Consider the following 17,790-nt stretch of genomic DNA (forward strand, 5'->3'; position numbering starts at 1 on the left):
CTAGAAAGGAAGTTACGGGGTAAAATGTGCAGGTACCTTCTAAGTGATTTCTGTGAAATGAGATTATGATGTGGCCATGTAGTATATTTTTCGTGGTACTGTTATTAGACAGCAACAACGTGTGTGTGTGTGTGTGTGTGTGTGTGTGTGTGTGAGAGAGAGAGAGAGAGAGAGAGAGAGAGAGAGAGAGAGAGAGAGAGAGAGAGAGATATCTCCACAATCCAGACCAGCAGGTCATAGCTGTCTTCCCATGGTAAGCATAAAGTTATCAAGGTGGCTATCTCCTTAATTTCCATCGAGCTCAGCTCAAATAGAGGATTTTTCACAGATAAAAAGCTAATGCCCATCATCACACAGCAGTGCTCTCCGCTTAAAACTTTTAAAAAGCTGTATTTGAGGTTCTCTAACAATCAGGGTTTAGTGCAGTGAGATATAGGAAATTATATTTCAGCACTACAGCTTCAGAACATCAGGATTTTGATAGGCATGAGAAGTGATTAGCATTTTTATTCTAGTACCTGATTTATTTATTTTCAAAATAAGGAAAGAACAGATAGGTAAATGGCAAATGCTTTTCCAAGACCAAATCAAAATATTCCAAAAGACACACAAAGAAAAAGTAATCCCTTCTGCTGCTCTGCTCATCTTTTATCAAAACAGAGGTTTCTGGAGAAGTAAGTGGTCAGTTGTAATCAAGGCTAGTGCCGTTCAAACACAGAATTGAGTATCAGGGTAGAATTTAGTATTCTGAACATTTATGGATCCCACTTTTCAATAAAGGAACACTCACAAAAAGAAGTTCTCAACACAGTTATGGAGAAAAAACTGCTGAAGCTGGGGAGGAAGTAATGATTTCCAGTAATAGCAATTCCTCAGAATTCTGCAATCAACTTGTTGCCCTCCAGATGCTGTTAACTCCCAACTTGCATCAGCCTCAGCCAGCACCACCAATTGCCAATGAGACAACAGATACAGTCATTTCCAGATGTTGCTAATGTAAGCCAAAGGGAATTCAGCTGCTTACATTCACTCATGTGTTGAGCCCTAGCTGTACCTATATTAAAGGAACAGGCTTCCCCATTTGGGGGAGAAGAATATTGCCCCACAACACTAAAAACCAACATGAAAAGTTCTCACCCATTTTTAAGCAGAAGATGGGTATGCTAGCATTTTTGTCTCCTGACACTCAGAATACACAATTCAGACAAAAGCTTACATCTCCCCACTTAACTGCCTGTATCTTCCTCAGAAGGCCCTTCTCATTCTTTAAGAACCGAGCTAAAAGCATCCTTCCAATACAGTACCATGCTTTTGGCAAAGCTAGGGCTGAAAAACTGGGTCATTTCCAAATTACTCCCTGAAGCACCCAGATTAATTTGTAAAAAATGCATGCAAAGAGAAACTAATGAGTTACAGTGCAAGTCCACCCAGGGAAGAATCATGTCCTTGTGGAATGCCAAAGGAACATTTGCATGCTTAATGGAACCCACCTGACACTATGGACAAAAAGAATAACTCTAGTATCGACTGGTGAAGCAATAGCTCTAAGGTGAAAAGAACTAAGAATGGGTTAGACATATTCCCTATTCAATTTTTTTTACAAAAAAATACTATAACGAATTCTTGCTTTCTGAAATCTATTAGTCAATGCTTTTAAAGCTGGCTTTGGACTTGACACAAAGAGAACACCCAAATCAGTAAACTACACAATCAACACAATGCTCAGCTGAGCCAATCTCATTCTTCATGAAAACATTTTTCATCCATAAATGTAGTAGCTTAATACAGTTTAATACTGTATATCCCAATCACCAAGATGGTTTCTAAATTCATGGAGTGAACTCTGACCAGTCTAAACTTACCTCAGAGGACAGCTGTGACTCTCATCAAGAGGCAAATACTTTCAGGCAGTTGGCGTTTTGTCTAGATAAGCAAGTTGCACTATGGAACACTGTTTCTCGGGTCACAACTTCAGAATCAAAATGTTGGAATAGCCTGCTCTATGCCCTTGTAGTAGACCTCCAAGGTGACCCAGAAGTGATTATCAAGCACATCTTCCAGTTGCTTAACTCTGATGTTTTCTCATGCATCCTTTCAGACCCACTAAAATGCCCAGGAAGGATCCAGCAAAAGCACCAATAGCAAAGAAAAGTAGTGGTAAGAGCTCACTTCAGACAAATGACTGAAAAGATTGGAGAAATAGAAAACAGTGGCACTGGCAAAATCAAAAGGAAAATGAAGGGGATAATAAATAAAAAAATAGACAGCTGTTGTGTAGTTCTTGCCATGGCTACTCAAAAGAGCAGCTGCTTAAGAAGGGCCAGAACCTCCAAGGCTCCAATGGAAAAGCTAGTTCTTGTTAGCCTCAGAACACGTGTTCTGGTTATACAGGATTCCTTTACCATCAATTTTATTGTACTGAAATAATAAATGCATTGTATCTGCTGTTACCCAGACATGAAATGCTATCTTCATCAAGTATTTAGTCATACATCTTTAAAGGTAAAGGTAAAGACCCCTGGATGGTTAAGTCCAGTCAAAGGTGACTATTGGGTTGCGGCGCTCATTTCCCTTTCAGGCCGAGGGAGGTGGCGTTTGTCTACAGACAGCTTTCCAGGTCATGTGGCCAGCATGACTAAACAGCTTCTGGTGCAACAGAACATTGTGACAGAGGCCAGAGTGCACGGAAACGTTGTTTACCTTCCCGCCACAGTGGTACCTATTTATCTACTCACACTGGCGTGCTTTCAAACTGGTAGGTTGGTAGGAGCTGGGACACAGCAACAGCAGCTCACTCCGTCATGGCGATTTGAACCACCAACCTTCTGATCGGCAAGTCCAAGAGGCTCAGTGGTTTAGACCACAGCGCCACCCGCATCTCTTTTACCTATACATCATTATTACTGGCTGGCATGGTTTCCAGACACAGTGGAGAAGTAACTGTCCTGGGATTGCTGTTTTCCCTTTTGCTAAAATTAACTCTTAATGATGCATTGTGGCATTCGGGTCACATTTAGGGGGAAAGAACAGTATTATTTTACAGTTAGTCCATTTCTAGGGACTGTAACAAACCATGTCACATTTCCTGCCTTGTTTTGATGCACTGCCTCCATTAGGCAGTGTATAAACAGAGAGATTTCAGTTGAATTACATTGCTTCTATTCAGTATTCAACTCATTTACACTACTGCTATAAACAGATTTTCTCCCCTTTGAATGCTACAGGGCATTCATCTTTCTTAATGACATTTTCTACACACTTATTGTGACATTTAATGCCAGGTCATAAAGCAAAACCAAAATAAGAGACAGGTGTCATTTTTCTAAGAGAAGATAGGAAATATTACAGAAACACTGTCTATTATCTGGAGTGAAAGCAGTACACCTAACAACCGTATCTTCTCAAAAATGAATGTACTAGTGTTTCAAAGCTCATTCAAGGCAAATTACAGAATATATGCACACCTATTCTTCACTCAACCTTCAAAACATAACTGCATTTTGTTCACTCCAGTTTTAATCCCAGGGAGACAGATTTAAGGCACAGCAAAAGGAGAAGAGTGCAAAAACATTACTTAGTGGCTATTAAAATACCACTGTGTTTTTTAAAAAGTATAAATTGTGTGGGGCTCACGTATATAAATATCACAGACAGTGGTACCAGGTGACAAAACAGGGAATGCTCAATTCCTACATTGTTTCACTGCAGGGATGCAAAGCCCCTTCCTTCCTTCTACCTCCCAGTTACTCAATATGCAGAAGGGTCTAGAACACAGAGTTCAGGGGGAAAGGCTGTATCACTTCTCACTATTCATCTTTCAGTGGCTTGCTGTGCTGCATGTGTGGGGAAGGAGATGCAAAGAGTTATTTCTTTCAATACTTCCATCTTTTTAGCAGCGCTACAGCAGGAAATCCTAAATATTTCTGTAGATCTCTGCTGCTCTGGCCAGTAAGCAGCAGATTGGAGCAAAACATGTTCAGGCTCTCCTGGACATTGGAAAAATCATGCCTGGGTTTTCCTGGTCCTCTGCTACTTACAAATCAGACTGAGCAAGCAAGTGGAGAGTACCCCAGTACAAAATGCAGACAAGAAATGATTATAAAAGTGTGATGTCTTCTCAGCTAGTTGGGAATGCCAGCATGCTGAGTCAAATGGAAAAGCATGACTCCTCACAATTATTTCCTATACTCAGTGCACTTATTTCTAAGAAATAAAATAAAATACACAGTTGTTGTAGCATCCCAAATACTAGCATTACACCACGACTGTTATAATACAAGGAGAAATCATCCATACTTATCTTCACATAACTGAACATGCATGCAAACATAAGTCTTGGTTAACAGCTCTGCAGTAAATGCTGAAGTCACTTTGTAAAACCTTCTGTCTTCTTAGCAATTAAACCTGATGTTGCAGCTCTTTTATAGGGTAAGAAAATACCCAGACAATACCAATATGAATGCCTCTGGCTTTTTGTTCATTTCAGACAAGACCTTTCCACTTACTGCAATATTCCAAAATTTTGGAGCAATCCAGCATTTCCTAGATTTTGTTTGTCTATTAGAATACATGCTCTTAAGAAAGCCAGAAATCCACACAGAACAGGTTAATTATGCATACAAATCACGCGCACTGGGAAATACCTGATGTGTGTGGGGACAGACTGCATTCATACTGAATATGTGACATTATAAATGACATTAAATTGTCATTTAGACAACAGCAGTGCACAGAAAGTTTTATCTCTCCCTCTCTCCACCAAATTCAATTTATCAAAATTACTGGGATCCTTGTCAGAACCCATGCTTTGTGACATTTGAACTAAACTGAAGTTCTGGCAAGGAGCTGCTGCTTTAATGAAACATTTACATACACAAAGCACCCCTGTTCAATTACGGTTAGGGTCTATTTGTCAGCAAACAAGAATTAATGCCCAGTCTCAATTAAGATACCAGGAAAATGAGGTGGACTAATACAAAAAGAAAGGAAAGAATTATGGTGGTGCAATTTCTTCAACAGACATTTCAGTTTGAGAATTATTGCCCCCCAAGGTCCAGTCACTCGGCCATGTCAATATGTCCTCTCACCAGTCAAAAATCACAATGTAAAACTGTAAGAAAATAATTTGGCTTGAGGTTTTTGGTGACCTATATCTAATGTGCATTATGAAACCTCTTTTAGTAAACAATGAAATGCAAAATGCATACTATTACACCCAAATCCTTGCAGGTATCAAAACTTCCATACATTAACTCTGGTTATATCCAGGGACATACACAACAGAGGGACTATAATGTACAACTAATCACACACTATTCATAACAGGATATTCAAAGTGGCCCCCAAAAGGTGTTGCGGCCCATGTGCCTCTAGAATAGATCAACTATGAGCAGCATGTTTCTGGCATCACACAAATAGCAGTGGCCATGCAGAGAAGTGTTCTTGGTATCTGCTCCACAATCCTCCCCTGCAAAGCTAGCCTGAGGCTGAATCTCTTTCAGACAGATAAGCCGTTTTACACTAGGGCTGAATTTCAGTGGCTTAAAATTAAGCTGCCAGGAGGAGGTAGTGTGGCCTTTAGTAAATCAACCTGCTTTAATCTGCATTTTAACACAGGATTTGTGTTTAATGTGTTGTTACCTGCCTCCAGTCTCAAGACAGGGCTGGTTAAAAGACTAAACAAATAATATTCAAACGGACTCACCTATCCAGCACTCAAGACGGGCACATGGAGTTGTCTTCACCACATCAGGGGGGTCCACTCCGACATTTAGACACAACACTAAGGCAACACTAACCGTCTTCATCTGAAAAAAGAAAGAGAGATGATCAGTACATTGTTTAAGACAATCCTTTAGCTTTTTCAGACCAAGCATACATTTGGGGACCAGTTTCTTACTGTTTTACCATATATTTGCATGGTGGTACTGCTGCTGTTGTGACCCACATCAGATCAGGCCACGATCCACTAGTAAGTCCTGACCCAACAGTTGAAGTGCAGTGCTGTAGCATACACGGCCTAAAAACTCATGTATATATCTACAAATACTAACAAGAGAAGATAAAGGCATCTTTACTGCAATTTTTTTTCATCATGTAGGATAGCCCTCTGAAAGAATATTAGCAGGTAATGTAATTGCTTAAGCTTCCAAAATGAAAGGTTCTGGCCATTAATCTCTGTTCTAAGCAACAACTGGTAGAGGGTATTTCTACTGCAATTCTGTCTCTGAATTTAAGCAAGTTTAACGGCCTGCACATGGAAAGAAGCCACCTGCTTGTCAAACAATAAGTAGACATTTCGTTTGCAGTCACTGTAGGAAACTGAGTCCAACATTTAGCATGAAAATGTGTTCCCATTCTCCAATGGGAAATTCCATCTGTGCAATGATTGCTGTGATTAATATGCAGACAAAAGCTTCTCGGTTCTGCTATAGCATCTATAACAACCAAATTAATTTATTAGACAAGTTAGCAAAAAGTATGGATAGCCTTCTGCACCATAGCCCCAAACCCCCCAAATGCACTCTCAAAGTGCTTGTGCTCGTATCTGTACAAAGTATTTAAAAACAGGCACTTGCCTGGTAACCTTTGGCAAGAAAAAACAATTTCCAGCTGTATAGGTAAGAAATCTTTTATAAGTAAAAGAAAGCTGCTTCTTTCAGGCCACTGATGTGCACAAATAACAAACATGGGTGGGTACACCAGCACAAATTTTTGCTTGGTTTGCTGATTTGTTTTGTGGACTTATTGGAAAAGCTGGTCCTACCATTCTGAAACGTACAAATTAGGGAAAAGGTGGCATAAAATGTTTACAATAAATTTTTAAAATTTAATTGCAACATTTTTGCTGAAACCTATTTCTACATGGTTTTAGAGAAAAGTCAAATGTTGTTTGTGGCAAATTGCTGACTGACCCTATTTCTAATTATACTAAGGAACTATTAAATACAAGGTTGCACCCTAAACATTCATGTATTGATCTCCAAATCTGTTTCTTGATTAGGGAAATCCGCCTCAGGTTATCTTTTGTTCAGAAAACACATCCTGGGGCTGCATATGTGTCTTAAATTCCTAAAGCTGCTGTTTCTAAAGCCCTTAGTGCAGTTCCACTGAAGACTGATTGCCAGTGGATCTCTGCCAAACTTCATGGATTAGGCAGAGTCCAACAGAAATGCTTTATTAAAAAGTAATGGAAACACATTATTCAAGATTCGCAAATCAATAATGCAACATAGCATGCCTTGCCTTAAGTGACCACTCAGGAAGCCAGATAAACAAAAAGAGCCTTAAATGTGTTTTGGATCTCTTAAAATAAAGCTCATATATTGCAGGTAGATCACAAGACACAGTTTCACCATACATGTTATCACTGAAGAAAGGAATTTGATTCTAAGCATACTACATGGCTTGTGGTAAATAATATCTGCGCAATATTCTTACTGCAAGACTGGGTAATTGCATGCTCTCCAAAATATTATACTTTAAGAACTCCCACACTGTACAGGGGCCAAACTATACCACTTCAATTTGTAGCTATCTAATAATAGCTGTGGGACTCTATTACAGTGGTGTATGATAAGAGTTAATGATGCCCTTAGGCTCATGTTGTCTCAGTCCACTATTATAACAGCCTCTTCTCCCCACTCTTTCCTGTTCATTACACATCTTGGCTATTCCAGTCTCACAGGAGCATACAATAATCACACGCAGACATATATATATATATATATAGGACACTGACAAGAAAACTATGGCCAAAGAATTGCACAGGGACTTTGGCCTAATTCAATACATGCAGACAAAAAGCAGAAGTTACATGATGAATCTTTTGTAAGAAGCATGAACAAAGACAAATAATACAAGTTCAGTGCTGATACAGCCTGAAATTCCACAAACCAGACATTTCACCTTCTTTTAAACACAGCCTCTGAGCAAGAAACCTCAAGCTACTGAAGACAAAGTACCTGACTCAGTAACAGTCTCAGAGTTGAATTACAGAACTCCAAAGCAATAAAGTGTAACAAAAAAAGCTGAAAAGGAATAAAGCATTTCATAATTTCATAATAAAAACCCAACAAGAAAGGTGTGATTAAATGATGCCACCAGGGACCAAAGGCAAGTACCGTAACAGTTTCTGCCGGGAAGGTCTACTGCGGTCAGTCTAGATATGATGTAACACATGCAATAAAACAGTAACATTACAGCCTGAGGAACAAGACCATTATAAAATACAGAATACAAAAAAGTGGATATTTTACTAATTTTAGAACACCAAGGAAATTCAATTGTCAATCCTATCTCCTTAGATTTTTCCAGTGTGATAAAACTTTGCTGAATAAACTACCGCCATAAGAATACAAGATGAAGCCAAAGGTCCATCTATTCCAGACATAGGAAAACTTGGCCCTCCAGATGTTTTGGGACTACAACTCCCATCATCCCTAGCTAACAGGGCCAGTGGTCAGGGATGATGGGAATTGTAGTCTCAAAAAATATCTGGAGGGCCGAGTTTGCCTATGCCTGATCTAGTCCAACGCTCTGCTTTCACAGTGTCCACATAGGAAGCAGAGGACCCAAGAGCAAACAGGATGGGTGTGAACCTCAGCAACTGGTAATCAGAGGCATGCTACCTCTGACACCAGAGGTAGAATGTTGCCATTGTGGCTAATAGACATGGGCAAGCTTATCTTCCATGAATTGGTCTAGTCCTCTGTCAAAGCAATCTGCACCTCTTGTGAGAACAAATTACATTTTAACCACAAGCTGTGTACAGAAATACTTTATTTTGTCTGTCCTGAATTTTCTAACATTCAGCTTCACTGGACATCCCCAAGTACTGCTGTTAGAAGAGAAGAAACAAAACTTTATATTACTGACTTTCCCCATGCCATGCATAATCCTATACACCTTTATCATGTCACCTCTTGCATTTTCACTAAAGGGAAAAGCTCCAAATGTTGTATGGGCAGCGAACATTTCACACGGGGGTTCCATCCCCAGCCCCCGCAAGCCGCAATGGAGCGTGCATAAGCACATTAAACCCCATTACTGCCCCCTATCTGCCCTGTTCCGGGTCCAAAAAGACCTGTGCATGGACGATCACATGTCAATTCAATGTGCCTAAAATGGTCACAGCCTGTAACCTTCCCTTGAAAGAGACTTGCTCCACATCCCTTGATTCTTCTTATTGTGCTTTTCAGAACCTTTTCCAGTTCTACAATTTACAATTTGAGGTGAGGTGACCAGAACTGTACACAATGTTCCAAATGCAGTCTTACCATAGATTTGTATAACTCCATTTGTTCAAACATGTGACCCAAAAGCAGAATCAGATATGAGCATTTGCATCCATTCATAAAACATACATGGAGGTACAACAGGTTGCATGGATACTATGGTAGTTCCTTTCTCTTTGGAAAAAGAATGCATAAAATTATAAAGTTTATTCTGTTTGCACTGTGATAAGATATTAAATATAGAGAACATTTATTGGATGCTATCCTTTCTTCTATATATTTGTACTACGGGCATTAAGTGTTTTAATTATGAAGATGAAAAGCGATTAAAATGGGCTTTATTATATAATAAAGCAAGATTTGTAGTGTCTAGTCAAGAACTGCCAGTTGGCTTCACATCTCTGTCTTGCCTAGGCCTGCTAATTCAATGGCAACAGAAGAAAGTTTGGATCAAATACATGCATTCTGATATATCCAGGGCAAGGAGCGGGAGGAAAAAAATCAAAGATCAATCATTAATAACACTCTAAAGTAGCCCAAAACTTATTTCTGGGATGGCATCATTCCTTGATTGTTGTTTACCGCAATTCCTTATTTTAAAGTGGCATATATAAGGGACCTCCTCTCACAAATATTTACATAAATAGTACTCAGCATTCCCATGCCTTTCTAGAGGAAAGCCACCTGGATCTCCACATCCCTGGGGTGCTCATTAAGATTCAGAGCAGGAAAAAAACTTTCAGCAAAGCTGAAGCCATACAAATGTATAATTTATAGAGAAAGCTAGAAACTGGAGCACACAGTAGAGAGACTGTATGAAGAAAGAATTGGAGGGACCAAACAGGGAGAATCCCATGTATTTTTAGAGTAAAAACCCTGCAGTCTCTACTATCTCCTCCCTCTCCCTACATCCAAAAAGCTTGCTGCAAAACACGTCAGCACGGGGGCTACATCCCAAGGCAAATTGTTGATCAAAATGCATTGCTATCATGGACGTTATGCATGTTTCACATTGCCTCATTTTATGTTATCATGGGGTTAAAGTAATGCTTTCTAGGATGCAGGAGGAAGCTTCATGATTTCTGAAGCAGTTCCTTCTATCAGCACTTTACAGGAATTCCCAGAGGAATGAACAGCCCTTAGGAAAGGGGAGAAAGCAGTTTCACAGTTAACAGGTATTTCAGTTTAGAAGCTTTATTGTGCAACAGAGAAAAAGAAAAATTGGACAAAGTCTGATTCTATCTTAACACACATAAATGTGAACTATGTTATGTACAGGCATTTAGCCCTATGGGAATGCACGTGGTAGTGTAAAGCAGAACGAAATGCTATAGTCTTGAATTAAATTCTGCCCCAACTAGCTCAACTCTTATGCTGCTTGCACACAGAAGATGACAGGAAGCCAGACCATGGTACAGGGAGAAAAGCAGAGAACAGACACCAAGTGCTCACCCATTTCTGAACAAAGATGAGTAAGGGTCTGGAGACCAAGCCTTATGGGGAACAGTTGAGGGAGTGGGTATGTTTAGCCTGGAAAAGAGGAGACTCGGAGGAGATATAATAGCCATCTTCAGATATCTGAAGTGCTGTCACATGGAAGATGGAGCAAGCTGGTTTTCTCCTGCAGTGAAGGCTAAGACCAATGGATTCAAGTTAAAAGAAAGGAGACTAAACATCAGGAAGAACTTTCTGACAGTAAAGAGCTGTTCAACAGTGGAACAGACTCCCTTGGGACATTGTGGACTCTCAGAAACTGGAGGTTTTTAAGGAGAGGTTGGCCACTGACCAGATGACCCTTGGGGTCCCTTCCAACTCTACAATTTTATGATATTATGAACACAATTCAAAGCAATGGTTTGTTTGTTTTTATGTTCTTCACTGGTTAAGTGAAGTGGTATACATTTAGATTCTTGTACTGAATTACTCCCTACTGGTTTTATGTTGGTTTCAAATCGTGCTTAGCAGCTATGTCATTTTTAGATTCTTTTTTCTGTTTAAATAATTGTATTTGATGCTTAAATTCTGATACTGAAGAAGTAGGACCCTATTGAATTCCCACAATAAAATGAAGTTGTCTGGGGAAGAAGCAATAATAATAATAATAATAATAATAATTTATTATTTATACCCCGCCCATCTGGCTGAGTTTCCCCAGCCACTCTGGGCGGCTCCCAATCAGTGTTAAAAACAGTACAGCATTACATATTACAAACTTCCCTGAACAGGGCTGCCTTAAGATGTTTTCTGAATGTCAGGTAATTCTTTATCTCTTTGACATCTGATGGGAGGGCGTTCCACAGGGCGGGCGCCACTACCGAGAAGGCCCTCTGTCTGGTTCCCTGTAGCCTCACTTCTCGCAATGACGGAACCGCCAGAAGGCCCTCGGCACTGGATCTCAGTGTCCGGGCTGAACGATGGGGGTGGAGATGCTCCTTCAGGTATACAGGACCGAGGCCGTTTAGGGCTTTAAAGGTCAGCACCAACACTTTGAATCGTGCTCGGAAACGTACTGGGAGCCAGTGCAGATCTCTCAGAACCGGTGTTATGTGGTCCCGGCGGCCACTCCCAGTCACCAGTCTAGCTGCCGCATTCTGGATTAATTGCAGTTTCCGGGTCACCTTCAAAGGTAGCCCCACGTAGAGCGCATTGCAGTAGTCCAAGCGTGAGATAACTAGAGCATGCACCACTCTGGCGAGACAGTCCGCGGGGAGGTAGGGTCTTAGCCTGCGTACCAGGTGGAGCTGGTAGACAGCTGCCCTGGACACAGAGTTAACCTGCGCCTCCATGGACAGCTGTGAGTCCAAAATGACTCCCAGGCTGCGCACCTGGTCCTTCAGGGGCACAGTTACCCCATTCAGGACCAGGGAATCCTCCACACCTGCCCGCCTCCTGTCCCCCAAAAACAGTACTTCTGTCTTGTCAGGATTCAACCTCAATCTGTTAGCCGCCATCCAACCTCCAACCGCCTCCAGGCACTCACACAGGACCTTCACCGCCTTCACTGGTTCTGATTTAAAGGAGAGGTAGAGCTGGGTGTCATCTGCATATTGATGAACACCCAGTCCAAACCCCCTGATGATCTTTCCCAGCGGCTTCATATAGATATTAAAAAGCATGGGGGAGAGGACAGAACCCTGAGGCACCCCACAAGTGAGAGCCCAGGGGTCTGAACACTCACCCCCCACCACCACTTTCTGGACACGGCCCAGGAGGAAGGAGCGGAACCACTGTATGACAGTGCCCCCAGCTCCCAGCCCCTCTAGACGGTCCAGAAGGATGTTATGGTCGATGGTGTCAAAGGCCGCTGAGAGATCCAGCAGAACTAGGAAACAGCTCTCACCTTTGTCCCTAGCCCGCCGGAGATCATCAACCAGCGCGACCAAGGCAGTTTCAGTCCCATGGTGAGGCCTGAATCCCGATTGGAAGGGATCCAAATGGTCCGTTTCCTCCAGGCGTGCTTGGAGTTGTTCAGCAACCACCCGCTCAATCACCTTGCCCAAGAATGGCAGATTTGAGACTGGGCGATAGTTGGCCAAATTGGCCGGGTCTAAAGATGTTTTTTTAAGAAGCGGTTTAATGACCGCCTCTTTCAGCGGGTCTGGGAAGGCTCCCTCACAGAGGGAAGCATTCACCACCCCGCAGAGCCCATCGCCCAGCGCTTCCCGGCTCGCTTTTATCAGCCAGGATGGGCAAGGATCAAGGAGACAGGTGGTCGGTTTCACTCGTCCAAGCAGCCTGTCCACATCCTCGGAGGTAACAGATTGGAATTGATCCCATATAACAGGACCAGACAGAACTCTAGCACTCTCCCGCCCTGGCCCTGCTCCCACGGTGGAGTCTACCTCCTTCTGAATCTGAGCGATTTTATCTGACTGTATTCTCTCTAATTTTGTGTTGTACCACTGGTCCCTGTGAGCCATTCTGTGACTAGTATCCATGACACTTTCTCAAAATTCAAGAGCTGCCTACTGGTCCTTAAGAGTGGCAACCTTCTCAACTAAGTGATCTGTACCAGGGAACTACCAGAAAAACACTATGAATAGGAAGGAATATGAATAGCCTTTTTTAAAGGGCTACCAGAGGCCATTCTCATATAGTCTCAGACCATACAAAAATGTTACCAGTTCTTCACACGCCTCTTAAAAGTGTGTTTTTCAACCTGAGCATACACATCGATAAGCTTTTGAGCTTATTGCCCATGTATTAAAAGTAACACGGATAACCACCCTATTAATCCTTTTCGTACTAATTTACTGCTGGGTCTGGCTAATCTCTTCAGGACTGAAGGCATTTCTAGTTCTAAACATGGTCTAGACACTCAGTTTACAATAATAACTTTTGGTTAGAAAACTTGAGTGTCATGGGAGATTTTTCCAATGATTGTCTTCCAATATGCAACTCATTCAGCAAGAAATAAGAAATCTGTCTATATTATCTTTGATGTAGTTACAAAACCACATTCTCCTTAGGCAAATAACTATTTTTTAAAAAAAAAAACAACAAATGCAGAGAAAAACATACCTAAGGCAAAAATCTTAAGGAACTATGAAAGAAGAGAATGACATTTTTTTCATCAATTTAACTATTGCGCAAATACTGAAACCTTTGGGAACAATCCACAGAATCAAGCTATCAAGATATTGAAGCAGTAGCTTAGTCAATAGTGAGGAAAGCAATACAAATGAAAGGCGTACAGTATTCCACTATTATCCAGCCATACAGCAAGCCGTCCAATGAAGGAAGCAACAGCAGCAAAAAGGTACTGCAGATAAAATATATTAGCTGCATAGTCTGCCACTTGCCCAAAGGTGAATAGCAATTTCTTCTGAGAAAGAAGATTGCCTGGATTATAATTCAAGCCTAAGAAAAAAACCAAAGATTGAGAGGCTCCTGGCAGAGATGTCCTCCAGCAGTACAAACACCGCAAAAACCAATGTATCACAGCAAGGCTGTTGACCTTGATAAATTCTAAAACCAGTCTGTTCATATCCTAACCTGTGACAGCAAGGCAATTCCCTTTACCTGCAGAGCAGCAGCACCAAACAGGGAATTATTCCCACGTATTATAGCCCAATGTGTATTGAACCCTGAGAGAATGATATCCTTTCACCTCAATTTATAATTGTTTATCAGATGTAACAATCAAAAAAATTGAAAATATAACCCCCACACATAACCTCCCCCTTTTCTCAGGAGGGGACATGGGTGGTACTGTGGTCCAAACCAACCGGCTTGCCGATCGGAAGGTCAGTTGTTCGAATCTGCCCAACATGGTGAGCTTCTGTTGCTTTGTCCCAGCTCCTGCCATCCTAGCAGTTTGAAAGCATATCAGTGTGAGTAGATAAATAGGTACTGCTGCAAGGAGAAGGTAAATGGCGTTTCCGTGCACTCTGGGACTCATCAGTGTGTTCTGTGCACCAATAGCGAATTAGTGATGCTGGCCACATGACCTGGAAAGCTGTCTGTGGATGAATGCCATCTCCCTTGGCCTGAAAGTGGAGATGAGCACCACACCCCAAAATCGAATTCAACTGGACTTAACCATTCAGGGGTCCTTTACCTTTACCTTTCCTCAGGATTCCAAGGTGACACAAACTTCAGGGTCTGTACAGGATCTGAGCCTCTAAGTTTATGACCCAGAAAATTCAAGCCCCTTAATATTTACCAACCATTATTCCTTGTTACAGATTACATATCAATTTGAAACCACACTGCAAGGATTAAAAAGGAAAAAAGTATGAGGTATGAAGATATTTATTTACATCAAACTGTGTTCGGACATATATTCTCATACTGCTGTATTTTACTCCAGCAGTAAAGCTAATTACTTATTTTTTAATTTTTTGTATCCTGTTCTTCCTCATACATGGTTCAGGACTGCCAACATCTCATATACTTGACATCTGTACTGCCAACTACATTACTGATGCTGTTTTACAGCATGGATGTGAACAAACCCATAACGTCTACTGATAAATTTAAGACAAGCATCTGAAGTATTTAGCGGACTCATATGGACGTTTGATCACTTTTTACTCATTTAAGATGTACCCTAAAGCGTCCTGGCTCCCATCACAATGCAATGAAAGAGGTTCGAATGTACACATAATAAATAAAGCTTTATTCAAGGCTTACTAGTATGGTATAGTTTTCCCAGTAGTGATGTATGTAAGTGAGAGCTGGACCATAAAGCTGGACCATAAAGAAAGCCTTCTTTATGGTCCAGCTTTATGGTCCAGCTCTCACTTACATACATCACTACTGGGAAAACTATACCATACTAGTAAGCCTTGAATAAAGAATAAAGAACCGAAGAATTGAGGCTTTTGAATTATGGTGCTGGAGGAGACCTCTTGAGAGTCCCATGGACTGCAAGAAGATCAAACCTATCCATTCTTAAGAAAATCAGCCCTGAGTGCTCATTGGAAAGATAGATCCTGAAGCTGAGGCTCCAATACTTTGGCCACCTCATGAGAAGAGAAGGCTCCCTGGAAAAGGCCCTGATGCTGGGAAAGATGGAGGGCACAAGAAGGGGACGACAGAGGACGAGATGGTTGGATAGCGTTCTTGAAGCTACCAGCATGAGTTTGACCAAACTGCGGGAGGCAGTGGAAGACAGGAGTGCCTGGCGTGCTCTGGTCCATGGGGTCACGAAGAGTCGGACACGACTAAACGACTAAACAACAACAACAAAGTACAGGTACAGATCACCAGCAGCATGGCTAAGTGTTCAAGAAGAACATCAGGGTCTGAAACTGAACCAAACCTATGATGATGTCTTGACCAATGGGCATGCTCCCCTCACTAGCTTTTAAAGGCAAGAAATGATGCGCTCACTTGCAAGACTCCTTCTCCTTATGAGATTCGGATGAGATTGGAGGCATGTACTTTTCCATGGGGTGTGTGTCTCCCACTGCAAGGGAAACCCTTTGCTCCAGAAGAGGGAACTAGCAGGAGTGGGAGGGGGAGTGTGTCCTCTCCAGCCCCTCCCTGTTGGCAGCATCCTTTCCACTCTCCTCCTCTGAGCCAGTCAGACTGACCTATCCCACCCTGAGCCAGTCAGACATGCCCTTTCATTGCTATGAATTGCCCTCTCTTATATTGGCACCAAAAATGTGTGAAAACAAGTTTCCTAATACTTATGTCCAGAAATATGGGGGTGATCCTTCTTTTTGCAATTTAATAGTATACTCAATTCAACACAGCACCACCTTAGCATGGAAACAATTGCAAATTAGACACAAATGACAAATGTCATCTAAACAATTCCATGTTCATGCAAAAGCCTGAATGAGCTGCATATCTCCCTTTGTGATTTCACACTCTGTCAAGGTGATCCCATGCTGCACAGCATTTTAAAAAATATTGCCTTAATTCTAGACTGTCAAATTGAAAATAATGGCAAAATACACATTATGATTTATTTGCAATGAGCTCTAGTTTGTGACAAAGTTGTTTTAATAATGTCAATGTAATTGATTCATTTATGCACTCACACAGCAGGATGCATCAAAAGGAGTGACTCAGCTGACAGTGAAAGATCTTTCCAAATCATGGATATATTACTACAGGATTATTAAAGATGAATTTCATTTTCCTTTTAAACTATTGTCACATTAACAAACAAATGCTATGCCCTGACAGAAAAAAGGAACACTTTTTGAAACTTTCATCACCATCTTGCATACATTTATATAGTTCTCCAAAACAGTAAATGAAGGTAATATTTGCTAGAATACAGATTAAGTTTCCAACTACGCTTACTGGAAATTTGCAGAAAGAGCTTTACAAGTGCTTTATTTGTAATCAAAACCATCATTTAAAACAGCCACGATTCTGCTCTCAAAGGAAAGAAATGCACGGAGGAGAACAAAACAGCTATAAATTACAGGTATGGTGCAAGAATCATGGGATTAAATTGTAGACACAAAAAGCACACTGTAATGGCACAATAACACCATAATAAACTAACCACTGTTCAGTTCCAAAGGCCAGAATGGAAATGCATAATAGCAGGTTCTATAGCTGCATCAAGTATGCAAATTTTAATTTGCCATCGATTGGAAACTCAATAGTAAAAGGCATCACTGTGCCACAGTCACACTTAGTTTAAAAATCTACTAAACCTGATTGTAAAAGATTGTGGAATGTATCCAATGCTGAGCCAGCAGGCTCCATTGGTGCAAAGAAATTGCCATTTATTGTACTGTATTCTGCTTCCACCTGTACACCCTCAACCCCCAAATCTGCTTTGGAGAGTCCATCAAACCTCCAGAGCTGATAGCTCATTTTTAGGGTGCATAAGGGGGCTGGAGGGGACAGGAGAAGAAACGAAAGTCCCACTGCTTGAATGTTCCTTGCACCAGTGAACCAGCCGTGTTTGATGCAACCCTATGACTTGCTAGTAAAATGCAGATGAGAGAGAGAGAGAGAGAGAGAGAGAGAGAGAGAGAGAGAGAGAGAGAGAGGAGAGAGAGAGGAGAACTTGAACACTGAAACTAACTCTTGGATCCTTTGAATGAACTCTGTACCAAGCATGGGTCTCTAGATGTTG

The 17,790-nt window shown here is 41.3% G+C and overlaps 1 protein-coding gene across 2 annotated transcripts in view; it reads right to left on the bottom strand.

Annotated features, from left to right (window-relative positions):
* RPTOR (regulatory associated protein of MTOR complex 1) overlaps positions 1-17,790 on the bottom strand; it is a 302,464-nt gene that overhangs the window by 264,509 nt on the left and 20,165 nt on the right. For both annotated transcript variants that reach the window (XM_081899559.1, XM_081899558.1), the window contains exon 2: positions 5,705-5,807. In XM_081899559.1, coding sequence (XP_081755685.1) covers positions 5,705-5,807 — 103 coding nt within the window. The remainder of the gene's footprint in view (positions 1-5,704; positions 5,808-17,790) is intronic.

The sequence above is a fragment of the Podarcis melisellensis genome (assembly GCF_964234715.1).
Source record: "Podarcis melisellensis genome assembly, chromosome: 2".
Taxonomy (NCBI): domain Eukaryota; kingdom Metazoa; phylum Chordata; class Lepidosauria; order Squamata; family Lacertidae; genus Podarcis; species Podarcis melisellensis.